Source organism: Rhinoraja longicauda, chromosome 7, assembly GCF_053455715.1.
Source record: "Rhinoraja longicauda isolate Sanriku21f chromosome 7, sRhiLon1.1, whole genome shotgun sequence".
Taxonomy (NCBI): Eukaryota; Metazoa; Chordata; class Chondrichthyes; order Rajiformes; family Arhynchobatidae; genus Rhinoraja; species Rhinoraja longicauda.
The window spans coordinates 19,132,327-19,150,086 of record NC_135959.1 but is presented as its reverse complement, the minus strand read 5'-3'; the positions used below and the strand labels follow the sequence as shown (position 1 = coordinate 19,150,086).

General features: G+C 46.0%; 2 protein-coding genes across 2 annotated transcripts in view; one reads left to right on the top strand and one right to left on the bottom strand.

Moving 5' to 3' along the window:
* The window catches only part of nalcn (sodium leak channel, non-selective), a 173,384-nt gene extending 161,950 nt beyond the window's left edge, over window positions 1-11,434 (bottom strand). The window contains 3 exon segments of the mRNA XM_078402211.1: window positions 3,220-3,402; window positions 8,385-8,524; window positions 11,323-11,434. Of these exon segments, the coding sequence (XP_078258337.1) occupies window positions 3,220-3,402; window positions 8,385-8,492 (291 nt within the window). The 5' untranslated portion in view covers window positions 8,493-8,524; window positions 11,323-11,434.
* Window positions 11,435-15,371: 3,937 nt separating this feature from the next.
* itgbl1 (integrin, beta-like 1) overlaps window positions 15,372-17,760 on the top strand; it is a 111,368-nt gene continuing 108,979 nt past the window's right edge. Inside the window, exon 1 of the mRNA XM_078403016.1 lies at window positions 15,372-15,583. Coding sequence (XP_078259142.1) covers window positions 15,504-15,583 — 80 coding nt within the window. The 5' untranslated portion in view covers window positions 15,372-15,503. The remainder of the gene's footprint in view (window positions 15,584-17,760) is intronic.

The window sequence follows — 17,760 nt, the reverse complement described above, 5'->3', positions numbered from 1 at the left end:
TGTTCTGATGGCTGGCTAGTTTTTTCTGTGCACTTATCACTCCAGACTACCAGTAAACTGCAGCAACTGACTCCCTTCTATCATTTTGCTGTCACCCACATGGGAAAGTTGGTGGATTTGGAGTTCATGTCATTGTCGGCACTACAGAAAGTTGTCCATGCAGTGTGCTCTGCTTGTTAAGTTCCAGAGAAGCCAACACCAAGAGCACCAGACAATGTATGACCCTATCACACTACACAACTGGTATGAGAATGGAGGCTAAATGTCTGCATCGCAGGGACATCTTACTGGCTGCTCTTTCTGTTCTCAATACATTTTTTTGTTTTCCCTTATGTCTGGAATCCACAGCTAAATCTTGGCATCTTCACTTAAAGAGAGTTTTAAGGAGAGCTCAGGGCCCAAGCAGCAATCTGCAATGTATAGCAAAAATAGGTAACTCAACCATCCTATCACCAACTGAAGAGCGGCCCTGAACTATCATCTATCACAGTAGGACTATCCTTGTATAACAGTAGGATACCTTGGACTATCTTTAATCGGATTTTACCTTGCATTACATGTTATTCCCTTTATCCTGTATCTGCACACTGTGGATGGCTTGATTGTAACCATGTATAGTCTATTCACAGACTGGATAGCATGCAACAAAAAGTTTTTTACTGTACTAAAGTTTCATTGTCAATAAACCAAATTAAACTAAGTTGAGTAGGAAGGAACTGCAGATGCTGGTTTAAACCAAAGATAGACACAAAATGCTGGAGTAACTCAGCAGGACAGGCAGCATCTCTGGAGAGAAGGAATGGGTGACATTTCGGGTCGAGACCCTTCCTCAGATTGAGGTCAGTCTGTCTGAAGAAGGGTCTCGACCCGAAACATCACCCATTCCTTCTCTCCAGTGATGCTGCCTGTCCCGCTGAGATACTCCAGCATTTTGTGTCTAAACTAAGTTGAGGATGGTCAACTGGGCAGAATTGAAAAAGTGTAGGAAATCCAAATCTAGGAAACCTTGTCATTTGCCTGAACCGTCGCCTTTAGCCGTTCAATTTGTAGTACAGATTGCAGCAATCTTCTGATTAACGATAAGGACTGCTAGTTAAAGGCAGGCATCTGCCAGTACGGTCACTAGTGTCCATTACCATCGTCATAACCATCTGGTTAACCAGTGTTAATTTAATGCTGATCATTAGTTGACCAAATTAAATCTGTCCTGATTTAGTTGTGGGCTCCAGAGATGAAGGAAAACAGATCATTTATCCAGAACTGCAAGAGGGGACAGTGGGATGTAACGGGGATCACAGAAGAATACTTTCTGTCCTTCTGCCATCAATCACTGCCACCATTACCTCAGGATAAATCAGTGTGTTACAAAGCTGAAGAATCTCTCAAACTGAAAACTGTGGAAAGCAGGAAACATAAAAGAGTGTATGAACAAATAAACAGGCATCTTTAACAGAAGTTACCTGAGAGGCGGAGACAAAGCTTGCCAGATGGTTATGACGATGGTAATGGACACTAGTGACCGTACTGGCAGATGCCTGCCTTTAACTAGCAGTCCTCATCGTTAATCAGAAGATTGCTGCAATCTGTACTACAAATTGAACGGCTAAAGGCGACGGATCAGGCAAATGACAAGGACACTAACAACAGCAAGGTAACATGCGTCTGATAACAAGAGCTCGCATTCACATTCCAGATTCACAAACAGGGTACCGGCACATGAACCGTACAAGGGGAGGGATTTGCACTAATTTACTTTCTCCCGAACATGGGGGGGGGGGAGGGGGGGGAGAGAGGGGGGGGAGGGGGGGGAGAGAGGGGGGGGAGAGAGGGGGGGGAGAGAGGGGGGGGAGAGAGGGGGGGGAGAGAGGGGGGGGAGAGAGGGGGGGGAGAGAGGGGGGGGAGAGAGGGGGGGGGGAGAGGGGGGGGGAGAGGGGGGGGGAGAGAGGGGGGGGAGGGGGGGAGAGAGGGGGGGAGAGAGGGAAGGGAGAAAGAATCACTCCAGATGTTCAAAGCTTTATAAAGGAATCAATCACTTGACACAGTGGCGCAGCTGTAGAGTTGTGGTCTTACATCACCCGAGACCTGGGCTCCATTCTAATTACGGGTGCTGTCTGTATATAGTTTGTATGTTTTCCAAGCTTCCCCAAGGGTTTTCTCCGGGTGCACTGGTTACCTCCCGCATTCCAGTCATATAGGTTTGTAGGCTAAATGGCTCCTGTAAATTGTGCCTAGTGTGTGGGATAGAACTACCGTGTGGGCGATTATTGGTCGGCGCAGACTCAGTGGGCCAAAGGGCCTGTATCTCTACACTAAACTAAAGTAGACTCCCTCCTCTAAAAGAGCTGCTGTTGGCAGGGGGAAGCTTGGAGGATTTATCTGGGCAATGTGGGTAGAGAACTAAGGCAGGGAGACAGGGTTAAGATCAGCTGTGATCTGTCCAGTTGCAATAGCAAAATCAATGGGCTGAGTGTCCTCCTCCTATATTTGCACGAGTTCAAATATGGAGATGGTAGGAAGTTACTGAGCGATTTACAACCGGTTGGCTCAAGGCTACAGAAGACACAGCTTTCCCCAATTGGGAGGAGTGAGAAAGAGTCCACAAGCGGGTGGAAGGGCTTTTTCCCAAATTTCCCCATCTAAGTTATGGGGCGTTCACTTTTTAATTTATATTTTCTGTAGCTATAACACTATATTCTGCACTCGGCTTATGTTCTCATTTGCATTATTTGTTGCTTCTATGCATCCTAAGATCTGCCTAGACAGCACGCAAAACAAAAAATTTCCACTGTATCTCAGTGCGTGATAATAATAATAAACCAATACAAGTACCTTTCCCTTTACCAGAGAGGAGAAAAAGTAGTTACAACTGAGGAATACCAACGTGTCCCCTCCAAGCCACACAGAAACAATAATACATCACTGTTCTATCATCAGTGAAACTTCTATCCCACAGCACCCTAGAAGCATCTTAACCACATGCACCACAGTGATACAATAAGGTATCTCACGGGGCAATTAGAAACAGGCCGTAAATGGGCGCCTCAATGGTGACAATGAATCAAGAAACCTGGTCCACAATGACAGTGGAATCATGAGTTTTCTGAATTAAAGGAACTATGGGACATTCATACATCGAAACGTTAAATAAACAAGGTGTTTTGTAACAACAGACTGGCCGTCATCAATAGTCAACACTGCTTGCACTGTAGATGAACATACCTTAACAATGCCTCGAATGTGCATCTTTGCAATCATCTCTGAAGAATACAAGAACATGAGAAGAGTGTCGAGGGCGAACGTCACATACTGAAGTGGTGGGTAGTGCTCAAAGGTCTTGGGTGTATTCATGCAGACGGAAATCACGCTGATGATGGCACAGACTCGCAGTAGAGAGTGGACCCACTGCACACAGAGAAGATATCAGTTCTGACTCCCACCTCCAACATGAAAATTGAAACATGGCCGTTACGTTTTATAGCTTTCTCACAATACCCCAAAGTACATTACAATCAGCAAAATGGTATTGAAGTTGGGGGAAAAAGTAGCTAAGTTACGCACAGTAAACTCCTACAAACACAACATTGATAGTGAAACTTACCAGTGTTATTTATTAAGGGTTAAATTTTGGCCCAGGAGAGAACTTTTGCATCTTGAATAGCACCAGGAGGTTTTTTGCATTACTGAGAGCCTGGAACTTGGTTTAAATTCTCAGGTGAGGGACTGAGTCTCTACCAATGTTGCACTACCTCAGTACGATGATGAACAATCTGTGCTCAGGACTGTGGTGTGGACCTTCTGTGTTGAAACTGAGATAACTGCTCAATGACCCACAGCCTGCACTTCTGGGGAAGACATTTTCTTTACATGCATCCTCATTTGCAGAACAGACATTGCACACACTGACAAGGAGCATTCCCAATCCCAGGAACCTGCAAGGACATTAAGGGATACTGTTTCTTTTCCACTGCTTTACCCTTTGCCAGATTACACACAGCAAGGGTAACTAACTGCAAACATTTGCCACCTTTCTGTCCTGGGCATCCTCCCTTGCCAAATTGAGGGCACACACAAATTGGAGGAACAGTACCTCATATTTCACTTGGGTAGCTTCAATTCTCTAATTTTAGGTCATTTGCATAAACACCTCAATCTCTCCCCCCCCCCCCCCCCCATTCCTCCATTCAGTCTGAAGAATGGTCTTAACCCAAACATCACCTACCCATTTTCTCCAGAGACGCAGCCTGACTCGCTGAGTTATTACAGCGTTTTGTGTCTATCTTTTGCCTGTATTTTACTTTTCTGTTTGCATTGGATGACATTTTGAAAACTGTTTCAACGGTCTGGTCCACACAAATTCCAAACTGTCCTTGAACCAAGCTCTCGTTTCAGAGGTCAGTTATGGTTCTGGAATCACACACAGACAGAGACCAGACTGGGCTGGAAGATTTCCTCCCCAGAAGAACTTCAATGAACAAGGTTGTTTTTGCCACTCCTCTGCTTTTGTATCAACAATACTGAGGGTGTCTTTTTACCTCTTGATTATTAATAACTTGAATTTAAATTTCCAAACTGGAGGGTAAACTTATGTTTCTGGGTTGCTAGTCAAGGACAAAGATAACTGGTAATTTACCTGCTCACCATCACTGTTCTGAAATTACAACAGTGACTATTTTGGGAAGCATCTCACTGGCAGTGATGTGCATTGTAAGTCTAGAGAGCCTGAAAGACATTCAGAAAGAGAATGGCTCTTCAACATCAGCCCATCTACTGCAACATCTGACACAGCTCTCTCAGGCTCCCACTAGTTTAGTTTAAGTTGAGAGTTATAGTGCAGAAACATGCCCTTAAGCTCACCAAGTCCACACCAACCAGCAATCCCTGCACATGGACACTATCCTACACACACTAGGGACGATTTACAAATTTGCTAAAGCCAATTAACCTACAACCTGTAAGTCTTTGGAGTGTGGGAGGAAACCAGAGCTCCTGGGAAAAACCCACTCAGGTCGCAGGGAGATCGTATAAACTCTGTACAGACACCACCCGTAGTGACAATCGAACCCGGGTCTCTGGGGCTGTAAGGTAGCAACTCTACCGCTGTGCCACCTTGCCGCCCACCATGTCACCCGCTATTTGGGGAATGATTTTCTTTTAAATAGATTTAAGTCCTAGTCACCCGATTACACCTTTGGTCCAATTCATTTCAGACTTAGCTAATTCATATCCCCAGTCATTTGGGATTTCCTCCATTTTGAATTTAAGCTACAAGATGCTGCTTGTGTGCTCCACAATATAGAGGAACCTAGGAGAAGGAGAGATTTAATATAATATTATACCTGACCAGGAGGAGGCGCCATTAAGTCACAGGCACTTGGTCTGTTGTGGATGCTACTCCAAGGGTGTGAAGAAATCATATGGGGCTGGCCAGCAAGTTATGTACCAATTACAAGAACCATAAGGGAACAATAGACTTCACAAAGTTCTCAGACAGAACGGTAAGACCTTTAAGGTGGGATATAGCATGTAGTTTCTTAAATCAGTATGTGACTGGAAGGACCATAAAATAAGTCGTTTATTACCACAGGAACTGGCCCTTCGGCCCACAATGTCCGTGCCGAACATGATGTCAGGTTAATCTGTCTGCAGGTGAACAATATCCCAGCGCCCATCTAAAAGCTTCTTAAAATCTATAATCAAATAATCCTCCACCACCACCTGGTCGTGTGATCCAGGCACTCATCACCCTCTGTAAAAATAAACTTGGCCTGCACACCTCTTAAACATTGTTCGTCTCACCTTAAGGCTGTGCCCTCTAGTCTTCGTCATTTCCAGTCTGGGAAAAAGGTTCTGTGTCTATCTGTGACACAATGGGCTGGATTGTTCTATAATAAAGGCTCGATGTTGTGTATCCTGGAGGAGACTAGATTTCACTGGATCCACAAGCAAAAAAACATCCTTGTTTCCTCAAAACGGAATATTCTTCTCGTTTTGAGTCATGTGCTTGATCGCAAATTCCAGACATTCAAACCCTTGCAGCACTCCTACCCATTGCACACCCATTCGCAGTATAAACGTACTCCCCACGACTACTGCCCTCTGCTTCTTCCTCTTTGATTACATCCCCAACTACATTTAGGGTTTAATTTTGCTCTGCTTCCATACACAGTTGCACAAAATGTCTAACTCCTCAACACCCTCAAAATTCCTCATCTCCCTTTAATTCTTTTACCAATGACTAGAAACACTTCTGCCACCCAAATCCTTCCTGTCTCCATTAAATATTTCCTGAACCATCCCTGTGCAGGAACAGCCCCGGTCGCTCAGGGATCTCTTGTCTACGCTGACTCAGTGGGCTGAAGGGCCTGTTTCCGTGCGGTATCTCTAAACTAAACTCTCCACAGAAATTGCTCATCCCTGAAACTACTCCAGGAAACCTCTCCACTCCCTCTCCAAGGTCTTGGTGTCTTTCCGAAAGAGTGGGCCCCGACATAGACAATTCTCCAGGGGATGGAATGTCACATTTAGCATTCAAAATGTGAGGTTATCCACTTTGGTGGTAAGAACAGGAAGGCAGATTATTATTTAAATGGTGGGAGGGGCGATGTGAGAGAGGACATGGAGCATTAGAGCATATGGTATTTGGGGTAGGGTACAGACATGGATAGAAAATTGGTTGGCAGACAGGAAACAAAGAGTAGGGATTAACGAGTCCCTTTCAGAATGGCAGGCAGTGACTAGTGGGGTACCGCAAGGATCGGTGCTGGGGCCGCAGCTATTTACAATATACATTAATGACTTAGATGAAGGGATTAAAAGTAATATTAGCAAATTTGCAGATGACACAAAGCTGCGTGGCAGTGTGAACTATGAGGAGGATGCTATGAGGATGCAGGGTGACTTGGACAGGTTGTGTGAGTGGGCAAATGCTTGGCAGATGCAGTTTAATGTGGATAAATGTGAGGTTATCCACTTTGGTGGTAAGAACAGGAAGGCAGATTATTATCTGAATGGTGTCATGTTAGGAAAAGGGGAAGTACAAAGAGATCTGGATGTCCTTGTTCATCAGTCACTGAAAGTAAGCATGCAGGTAAAGCAGGCAGTGAAGAAAGCTAATGGCATGTTGGCCTTCATGACAAGAGGAGTTGAGTATAAGAACAAAGAGGTCCTTCTGCAGTTGTACAGAGCCCTAGTGAAACCACACCTGGAGTACTTGGTCTCCAAATTTGAGGAAGGACGTTCTTGCTATTGAGGGAGTGCAGCGTAGGTTCACTAGGTTAATTCCCGGAATGGCGGGGCTGTCGTATGTTGAAAGACTGAAGCGACTGGGCTTGTATACACTGGAATTTAGAGGGATGAGAGGGGATCTTATTGAAACATATAAGATTATTAAGGAATTAGACACGCTAGAGGCAGGAAACATGTTCCCAATGTTGGGGGAGTCCAGAACCAGGGGCCACAGTTTAAGAATAAGGGGTACGCCATTTAGAATGGAGATAAGGAAAAACTTTTTCACTCAGAGAGTTGTAAATCTGTGGAATTCTCTGGCTCAGAAGGCAGTGGAGGCCGATTCTCTAGATGCTTTCAAGAGAGTTAGATAGAGTTCTTAATGATAGCAGAGGCAGGGGGTATGGGGAGAGGACAGGAACGGGGTACTGATTGTGAATGATCAGCCATGATCACATTAAATGGCAGTGCAGGCTCAAAGGGCCGAATGGCCTATTCCTGCACCGATTGTCTATTGTCTATTGTCTAAAAGAGAATTTGATAGAGCTTTTAGGGCTAGCGGAATCAAGGGGTATGGGGAGAAGGCAGGAACAGGGTACCAATTGTGGATGATCAGCCATAATCACATTGAATGGCAGTGCTTGCTCGAAGGGCCGAATGGCCTACTGCACCTATTGTCTATGTACCTATGATGCCCAACCAAGGATTTATAGGCTCCTTGTTTTAAAGACCATTAGGCTACTATAAAAGCAGAAAATGCCAGAAACACTCAGCAGGTCAGGTAGCATCCATGGAGCAAGAAACAGAGTTAACGTTTCAGTTCAGAGACCCTTCATTGGAACTCAGTCTAATATCAATAAGCACCATCTCAAGCCCAACAGAGGGAGTTCTAGGGACTTAATTAGGGACTTAATACTTGCGGGGGGTGGGGGAAGGCATCATTTTGAAGAAAACGTCAAGAATAATTATTTGCATTGGCAGAGTACCGTTAATGCAAAAATGTGGCAAGGTGCGTCACAATGGGATCTTCAGAGAAACACTGACCCTTCGCCACAGAGGGAGTTATCAGACCAAGAACTTGGTCCATGCAAAAGGAGGGAATTACAGACCCCAGGGAGTGGCAAAGGACCACACTGGCTGGGGTTTCAAGATCAACTCACCGGTTTGTTAATCCACAGAATGTCTGCATTGTCTGTCAGCATCTCATCTGGACCAAAGTCAGTAACAGGCTGCACTTCCACTCTCGAACTCTGCTTCCGTTTCAACATCTTTGAAGCACACCACTTTCAAGTAGTAAATTCTATAAGGCAAATCACAGTAAAACCAAGTTAGCACATTTAGCATGTCTCTACGTCAGTGTCTGGACTGAGAGACAGTCTTTGTACATTGAACAAATCCTCCTTCTCGGCTATTTATTCCTAATTAGACAGCTGTACTACTGCACTCAGAAAACTCAACATCACAATTAATCCTTACTTTGCACACATTTATTCATAATTCATTAGGAGAAACTACTTTTAATTAACATCTTTGTACATGCTACAACATCTTGATTTATGATTATTAAGGGGTTGGACACATTAGAGCCAGGAAACGTGTTCCCAATGTTGGGAGAGTCCAGAACAAGGGGCCACAGTTTAAGAATAAGGGGTAGGCCATTTAGAACTGAGATGAGGAAAAACCTTTTCAGTCAGAGAGTTGTGAATCTGTAGAATTCTCTGCCTCAGAAGGCAGTGGAGGCCAATTCTCTGAATGCATTCAAGAGAGAGCTGGATAGAGCTCTTAAGGATAGCGCAGGGGGTATGGGGAGAAGGCAGGAACGGGGTACTGATTGAGAATGATCAGCCATGATCACATTGAATGGTGGTGCTGGCTCAAAGGACCGAATGGCCTCCTCCTGCACCTATTGTCTATGACAGTATCCAATTCAGAGATTTCATCATCTCAGGGTAATAACAATTGTGCCTCAAATGACCATGGATTGAAAGGAACTGAGATTTTGGCTTCACATGTGGCTCCAAGGGACCAGAGTGTGAAAGAAGAGGTCTTCACTCAGAGGGTGTAGAATAGTGGAAATACTTCCTCAGAAGACTAGGGAGGTTTGGGCACCAAGGCGGATTGATACATTCCAAGGGAAGTGAGGGGATCAGATTAGGCAGGGGTCAGACAATCTTAATGTAGTACAAGATGCACCTCCTAATCACACAAACACTGCCCAAGGAATTACTGGTTGAGGTGCCTTTAATAGAGTTGGGTCAATTCACGTGCACAAATACGGCGAGATACCTCCAATGAAAAATCTTGTTTGTGGCAGCATCACAGGCACAGACTCAGACAACACATACAAAAATCAAATTATACTTAAATTACATATAACATTTCCAAAAAAAAGAAGACTGTGCAAAAAACAGATGTCGATGCAAAGGTCAACACCTTTGCAGTGGCTCCCTGTCCTCTCTCACATCGCCCCTCCCAGCATACGCAGAAGGGAAAAGATGTTGAAAGATTGGTGCACCATCGAGGCTAAACCTGACCTTCCCATCCATGCTGACTTGAACAATCTGCCCAACATGCGCCTGAAGTCCCGCAAACCCTTCTCGTCTTCAGCCAAATCCCTGGAAGACTTTGACCCCAAGACTGAGTGGCGCAGAGCCTGGAAAGATGTCAACACCAACAACGGAGAGGTCATCACAGATCCCACAGTGAAACCACCGGGATTTGACCTCCATCGCAAGCAATGGCTAACCCTGAACAGGATCCGCACCCTCCATGCAAGAACAGCCCATCACCTGCACAAGTGGGGGATGACAGACAGCCCTGCGTGCGACTGCGGATATCCAGACCAGACCATCCCACACATCGCGAATGACTGCTCACTGAGGCTTTTCCGTGGTGGCATCAAGGCCATCCACCCAGCAACTGATGTTGCCCTGACCTAGATGTCTACCCTTGACCTACAACTTTAGGCTGTGCATGCCATATGCAAGAAGAAGAAGAACTAGAAAGGCATATTTAAGAATAAAAGCAAGTCTACAGGAGTGCAAAAAGTGTTCAATTATCAAGGTGGGGTGAGGGGTAGTTCAGGAATTTGATTGTCATAGAAAGGGAAAATAGAGCAGGAAAACACACAAGCTCAACAAACATTTCCAGTCACCTCCAAGAAGTAAAATCTACAAAGCTAAGCACAATATAGCTGATTTAACACATAAAGTGGTTTTCTACATTAGAGCCTGGAGTGACGGATGGACTTTGTAGGTTGAAATTATAATCCTCAACTCTTTAATACTAATTAGACACACTACACAATCAGCAGAAGGAAACTCCACATCACATTTGGTCTGGGATTGATCCGGGCTATTACTGTGTGGCTCGCAAAGTGAAGTGCTATGAATAAAAAGTGGGCATAGATGTGCAGATAAGGGGTAGGATGGACAGATTTAGTGAGCCAAGGTCAGTGTTTATTAGAGCCCAAGGCACTGGGGAAGGACAACTGTGACACCAGGAGTGAGGTCAATCAATTAGTCTCCATTCTGGCCGATCACAGAGTTCACATATGTATGGACTCAATGCAACAGTCTAAAATGTAGGAATCTAAATGCGTTTAATTTGTTGTATTTAACACATTTAGTTTTCATGCAATATGCATTTAACGTGCAGAAAACGAAACATCACCGTGGCTTAAACCCAGCCTTGCCTGGACATGTACACGAGCCCTGTGGATATCTGGAGAGGCCTGGGATTGTTGCTGGGGGCAACCATCACGATTGGAGCAGGGAACGTGCATCACAACTCGTTTGAGACGGGTGATTAAAAGGAATTAGATCTGCAGGCCTGGTTATAAACCAGGCTTGTTTTTGCTTTTTACCGAACGATGCAAAGTGCTGCATCCATAGCAACGGACCCGTGGGTCGGAATGTTTTCCTGGCAGCATTCGCCCCCAAGAAAGGCTTCGGTGGAGGAGCAACAGTTCCCCAGCATCTCGCTCAGCGCGTCCGGATATTTAGCCTTCCTTGCAAAGATGCACTCATCCATCCCCCCAGGCCCGGTGACATTGCAAACCCCCTCACTGAGAGCCGGCCGGGAGTCAACTGCACTCACCGCCGCCTTCCCAAAGAACACCCGTGCCCGACCAGGACAGGCCACCTGAAGCAACAATTCTGCGATCTCACTTCTCTCCCTCTCCTCCACTTCCATCAACAGCCTTGGTACCGGAAAGGCCCGGGCTTCTCAGGCAGGAGGCGGGACATCCGGCCCCCTCGCTGCAGGTGCAGGTGCCATGGCAACGACTCACCTGTTGCTTCATCCTCATTGCAACCCACCAGGCTTTGAACCTGGCCAGTCCCTTCTGAAGAGCAACAAAAAATAAGACCATTAAACTTAACCAAAATAATAATTTTAAGTTAATGCAATACAACACAATACAAACTTTATAGTCATTGTGCAGTGTACAAGTACAGAGACAACGAAATGCAGTTAGCATCTTAACCAGAGTGCATGTGATGGAATAGTAAAACATATAATATATACATATATGCACAGTAGCGGTAGTGGAAATTCCGGTGAGCGAGATCAGTCACTGATGGGAGGAGTGCCCGAGGGGGGGGGGGATGGCAGCAATCACCGAAGCGCAGAGTTAAGTAAGGTAACGACCGCAGGAAAGAAGCTGTTCCTGAACCTGCAGGTCCGGGAACGGAAAGACCTATCATATCATATCATATATATACAGCCGGAAACAGGCCTTTTCGGCCCACCAAGTCCGTGCCACCCAGCGATCCCCGTACATTAACACTATCCTACACCCACTAGGGACAATTTTTACATTTACCCAGCCAATTAACCTACATACCTGTACGTCTTTGGAGTGTGGGAGGAAACCGAAGATCTCGGAGAAAACCCACGCAGGTCACGGGGAGAACGTACAAACTCCTTACAGTGCAGCACCTGTAGTCAGGATCGAACCTGAGTCTCCGGCGCTGCATTCGCTGTAAAGCAGCAACTCTACCGCTGCGCTACCTGTAGCGCCTCCCAGATGGGAGGAGGGTAAACAATCTGTGTTTGGGGTGAGAGCTGTCCTTGACGATGCAGCGTGCCCTTCGCAGACATCGCCTACTCTGGATAGACTCAATGGAAGGGAGTGAGGAACCGGTGATGCGTTGTAACAGAAATAGATTATTAATAATTAATAATTATTAATTAATAGGCACATTACAGTCTGGTTTGGGAACAGCTCTGCCCAGGACAGGATGGCCCTGCAGAGAGTAGTGCGTTCAGCAGAACGCACCATGGGAACTTCACTCGCCCCCCTGCAGGACCTATACAACAGGAGGTGCAGATCGAGAGCAAGCAAGATTATGAGGGACCCCTGCCACCCCAGCAACGGACTGTTCCAGATGCTACGGTCAGGCAAGCGCCTCCGCTGTCACGCTGTGAAAACGGAGAGGATGAGACGGAGCTTCTTCCCACAGGCCATCAGGACTGTTAACTTTTGTAACTCCAGGGACTAAATTTTGTCTTCTCTGTATTAACTTTTATTTATATGCTGTAATTGTAATTTTTTGTTGTTGCACAATCCGCAGGCATTGCCACTTTCATTTCATTGCACATCGTGTATGTGCATGTGACAAATAAACTTGACTTGACTTAACTTAAGATGCAGATGCATAAGAGTGCAGAGAAGCTTTACGAGCCTGGCAGTAACTCAGCAGTTCAGGCAGCATCTCAGGAGAGAAGGAATGGGTGATGTCTGAAGAAGGGTCTCGACCCGAAACGTCACCCATTCCTTCTCTCCTGAGATGCTGCCTGACCTGCTGAGTTACTCCAGCATTTTGTGAATAAATACCTTCGATTTGTACCAGCATCTGCAGTTATTTTCTTACACGAGCCTGGCAGATGTCATTCAATATAACCAAATGTCATACCATGCATGTCTCACACAAGACTAAACCACGTTTGCGCAGTAATCAACCAAAACCAGAACGAGGATGTAGCCAGGACTGGAGGGCTTGAGCTGTGGGGAGCGGATGGGCAGGCTAGGACTTTATTTCTTGGAGCGCAAGGGCATGAGGGGTGACTTTATAAAGGCGCATAAGAGCATGCGAGGTATAGATAGGGTAAATGCAGTCTTTTACCCAGAGTATGGGAAATCAGGAACCAGAGGAGAGGGGAAAAGTGAGAGAGGAAAGATTTAATAGGAACATGAGGGGCAACTTTTTCACAGAAGGTGGTGGGTGTATGGAATGAGCTTCCAGAGGAGGTAGGCACTAAAATGGCATTTGGATAGTTACATGGCTAGGAAAGGTTCTGAGGGATATGGGCCAAATGCAGAGACTGGGACTAGTGTAGATGGGGCATTTTTGTTAGCCTGGGCAAGTTGGGCCTGTTTTCGTGCCTCATGGTTTTATTAACTTAAAATTATTGTTTAGGTATAAATAATATTTGCATGTATTATTGTTAAGCTTAACTATTAAACAATAATTTATAGTTAATGAAAAACCTGAACATTATTTAAGTTAAATAGTTATACAGAAACAGGGCCTTCAGTCCACCGTGTGCATGCTGATGCATGATTCCTCACACGAATCCCATTTAGTTACACATGGTCCATAGCCTTTTATGCCTTGGGTTTTAATTTTTTAGTTTTAGAGATACAACACAAAATCCCCCCCCCCCCCCCCCCCCCCCCCAACCATTGATTTGTCCCTTCATACTACTTCTATGTTATTCCACTTTCTCATCCACTCCCTACACTTTAGGGGGATTATTTTTACTGAGACCAATTAACCAACAAACCCATACATATTTGGGATGTGGAAGGAAACTGGTGCTCCCAGAGGAAACCCACGCAGTCACAGGAGACTGCTCAAAACTCCCATTTCCCATGCCTCCCTATTTTAATTTTATTCCGCCTCTCTACACCACCCCCCCATTCCCTTCCGTTATTATCCCTCCCTCCAATTTTACATTTCACTCCACCCTTTCTTAGCTGATCATTTGATCCTTTCATCTCCATTTCACTTCTTGATGGTTATTTCCATCCATACACCAATTATCCCTCCTCACCCTGAATCCACTAGAAGTTGCCAAGCTTTGACCATCCCTACCATTCTTTATACTTTTCTCTCCTGTCCATCAGTCTGAAGAAATGTCCCAACTTGAAATGTCGTCCCTCCATGCATACTGCCCGATCTGTAGAATTAAGAAACATAGAAAATAGGTGCAGGAGTAGGCCATTCGGCCCTTCGAGCCTGCACCTTCATCCAGGTGTTTGATTTTGCTCAAGATTACTGCATCTGCAGTCTCTTGTTTTTTTCATCTAACAAGGTCAGAGCTTGCATGCAAAATGCTGCAGATTCCAGATATCTGAAATTATTCAGACGTTGATAATACTGAGCAGTTCGGGCAGCATCCATGGAGTATGAACAGTAAGCATTTTGGGTCAATTACTTTCATTATGATAAAGCAGTTGAAGGTTTGGACGAGTGCCTGGTGTATAACATCCCAAACCTTGTTGATATTTATTGACTTTACAGTTTGATGTGCTAAGTTATGTAAGAGTTTTCAACACCGATGATAATTCCCTCACATTGACTTGAGAGATTCGAGTGGGTACAACTGACATTGCAAACTCTGGTACACGGCTACTGTCAATAGTCACAGGCTAGTTTCTGCCCAAATGCCGGGGATGAAGATAACACACTGCTGAGAATTCCATGGACTTGCAATGGCATAGAGAGGAATTCTGAGCACTTCCCCGTTTTCTGCAAGGAGACTATTGCATCGCCTTTGGACACATCGAGTAGGAGAGGCTGGTGGGGGTGTGTTGGGTTGAGTGGATCTTGCAGGGGTGTTATATGAGGCGTTGATGGCGACATCATGGTGATCGTTTCTGTCCTCAGTGATTAACAGCAAGCAAGAAACACGTTCCTTTTCCCCAGACAAGTTGTAAGCAAAAAAAAACAGCTAACCCGATTTTTCCACAGTGCTGATAACTCCCATACTTGCTGACTGTAACCAACGCGCATCTGGTTCCACAAGTGTTTCCAATTACCATGGCAAAGTCTCTGGAATTTGCTTCTTTTGGCTCTAGCAATCTACCTAGCTAACGCACATAGTTCTAACTAATCAGATGCACTTGCATGAGGCAAGCAGTAGGCAAATAAAGATTGAAGGTAGTCGTGAATGGGCTGAAACTGACTTCACGCTTTGCGGTTTGCTGGTTACAGAATGACCGAGAAGCCTGAGTGCACTAAAACTTTCATTTTGTCACCTTCAGCTTAAACATGCATGCCGACGTCCGGGTTAAATCCATCGTTTTCCTAATTGCCGTGATTATTCCTGAAAGCCTCTTGCAGTTTACAAGGTGAGTTCAGCTCCTGCAATGTTTGTGATCCGTTATTGTTGACTTCTGCCAGGGTATTGTTTATTGGGATTGCAAATGTCCAGCAACAGTAAGATTTTTTCTGTCCTGGACGACATGCAGCTGTAAAAGGATTCTTTAAATAAACTAGTGCTGTAGACGGCTGAAACAATTTGGGAACTGCACTCGCCTCATTCCTGCAAAACGATTGAAACATACAAATTTGTGCAGGAAAGCACAATTAAACATGCTTCTGCACAACACTTTGACAGCTTGACAGAATGAGTGTGCGTCAATTTTTAAATTTCACCCTGCTATTGATCAGCATTTGTTTTCTAAGGTTGAATTCTAACTGCATTTCAGGAATGTCAAGCAACGAATCTGTTATCAATAAATGCTATAAATCTATTTTCTTAGTTCATGAGGATGATTGCTTGAGAAAAGGCTTGTTACATAATCCCAGGTATTTTAATGCTACAGCATTCCTTCAATCCATCGGTAACATCATGCTCCTGTCTTTGAGGTTTGAATCAGTTTTCAACATGTACGTATTTAGCATTCCCAGTGAGACTCATAAAAGTTGTGCGAGTTTGGAATGAATTGATTTAAAAAATAATATGCACATAATTCTGCGATGAAGTATTATGAGTTGGTGTTTGCAGGGAAGTTTCTCCCTGCTTGCTTTAAGTGAAAATTATCGGACTGAACAAGATGCACAATGAGCAATTTAACAAAAGAAAGGGGGAAACTATCTATATACTAAAGCTCTCGTTTGTTCGCTTGTTCCTGAACTACAGCCAAAACGGTACACAATAGCGTGACAATTTTAGGCCCACCTTACTCACCGTCGTCCCGTGGACCTATGGAATAAGTTTCATTGAAATCGGTGTTATATTCTTTAAGTTATTCACATTTTAAAGTTTAAAAAGCCGCTCAAGTGCAGCTGGGGCTCTGTTGATCTGGTACTTACGCAAGATGGCCGCCGCATCCGCGCATGCGCAGATCAAAGATGTCCGCGCCTGTGCAGTTGGGACCCATTGAGCAGGGCTCGGGAGGGGGGGAAGGAGGGAGGGAGGGGGAGATGGAGGGCGACGGAGGGAGGGCGAGGGGGAGAGGGTGGGGGATGGGGAGGAGGGGTGGAGGAGGGGGAGGGGGAGAGGGGGGTGGAGGCTGGGGCGGAGAAAGCAGGGAGGGAGGGGGAGAGGGGAGGGAGAGGGGGAGGGGGAGGAGGGGAAGGAGAGTGGAGGGGGAGTGGGGGAGGAGAGGGTGCTACACCAATGCAGGAGAGGCAACCCTAAGGGGGGGGTAGAGGGGGAGAGGGAGGGGGGGAGAGGGAGAAGGGGGGGAGAGGGAGAAGGGGGGAGGGGGGAGGAAGGGAGGGGGTAGGGGAAGGAGGGGAGTGGGGGGAGGGAGGAGGGAGGGGGGAGGGGGGGAGGGAGGAGGGAGGGGAGGGAGGGAGGAGGAGGGAGGGAGGGGGGAGAGGGAGCGTAGAGAGGGGAGAGGGGAGGGAGGGAGGGGGGGAGAGGGAGGGTGGAGTGGGGGAGGGGAGGGTGCTACCAATGCAGGAGAGGTAACCCTAGGGGGGAGGGGGAAGAGGGGGGAGAGGGAGAGGGGAGGGAGAGGTAGAGGGAGAGGGGGAGGGGGGATGGAGGGCAGAGGGGGCGTGGCGGGACAGAGGGGGAGGGAGGGGGTGAGGGGCGAGGGACGGGGAGGGGGACGAGGGGGGAGGGAGAGGGGTGGAGGGGGTTGAGGGTTAGGGGGTGAGAGGGGTGGGTGGAATGGGGGGGCGAATGAGGGAGGAGAGGGTTCTGTACCAATGCAGGAGTGGTTTGGGCCCAATGGGTCCACTTGGTCTAGTATCCTATAAAAATAATAAAGATTTTTGGCTGCAATCTGCAGTACTATGCTAATTTGCAGTCTTTTAATTTATTACCATTGATCAGATATATTGCCCAATGTTAAGTTAAGCAAATTTATTAGACCTCAAGAACAGGAAGCCAACAATTGACCCCAGTTACTAAGTCTGGTACAAGGTTTCTCCATTATTTCTTCTTGTGATATGGGCGTAATCGGCAAGACCAGTGCTCATTGCTTATCTCCGACTGCCCTTGGGAGGATGAGGTTTCTATCTGAAACTAAATTGGGTAAAATGAATTAAAATGTTGATGGAAAGCAAAGTG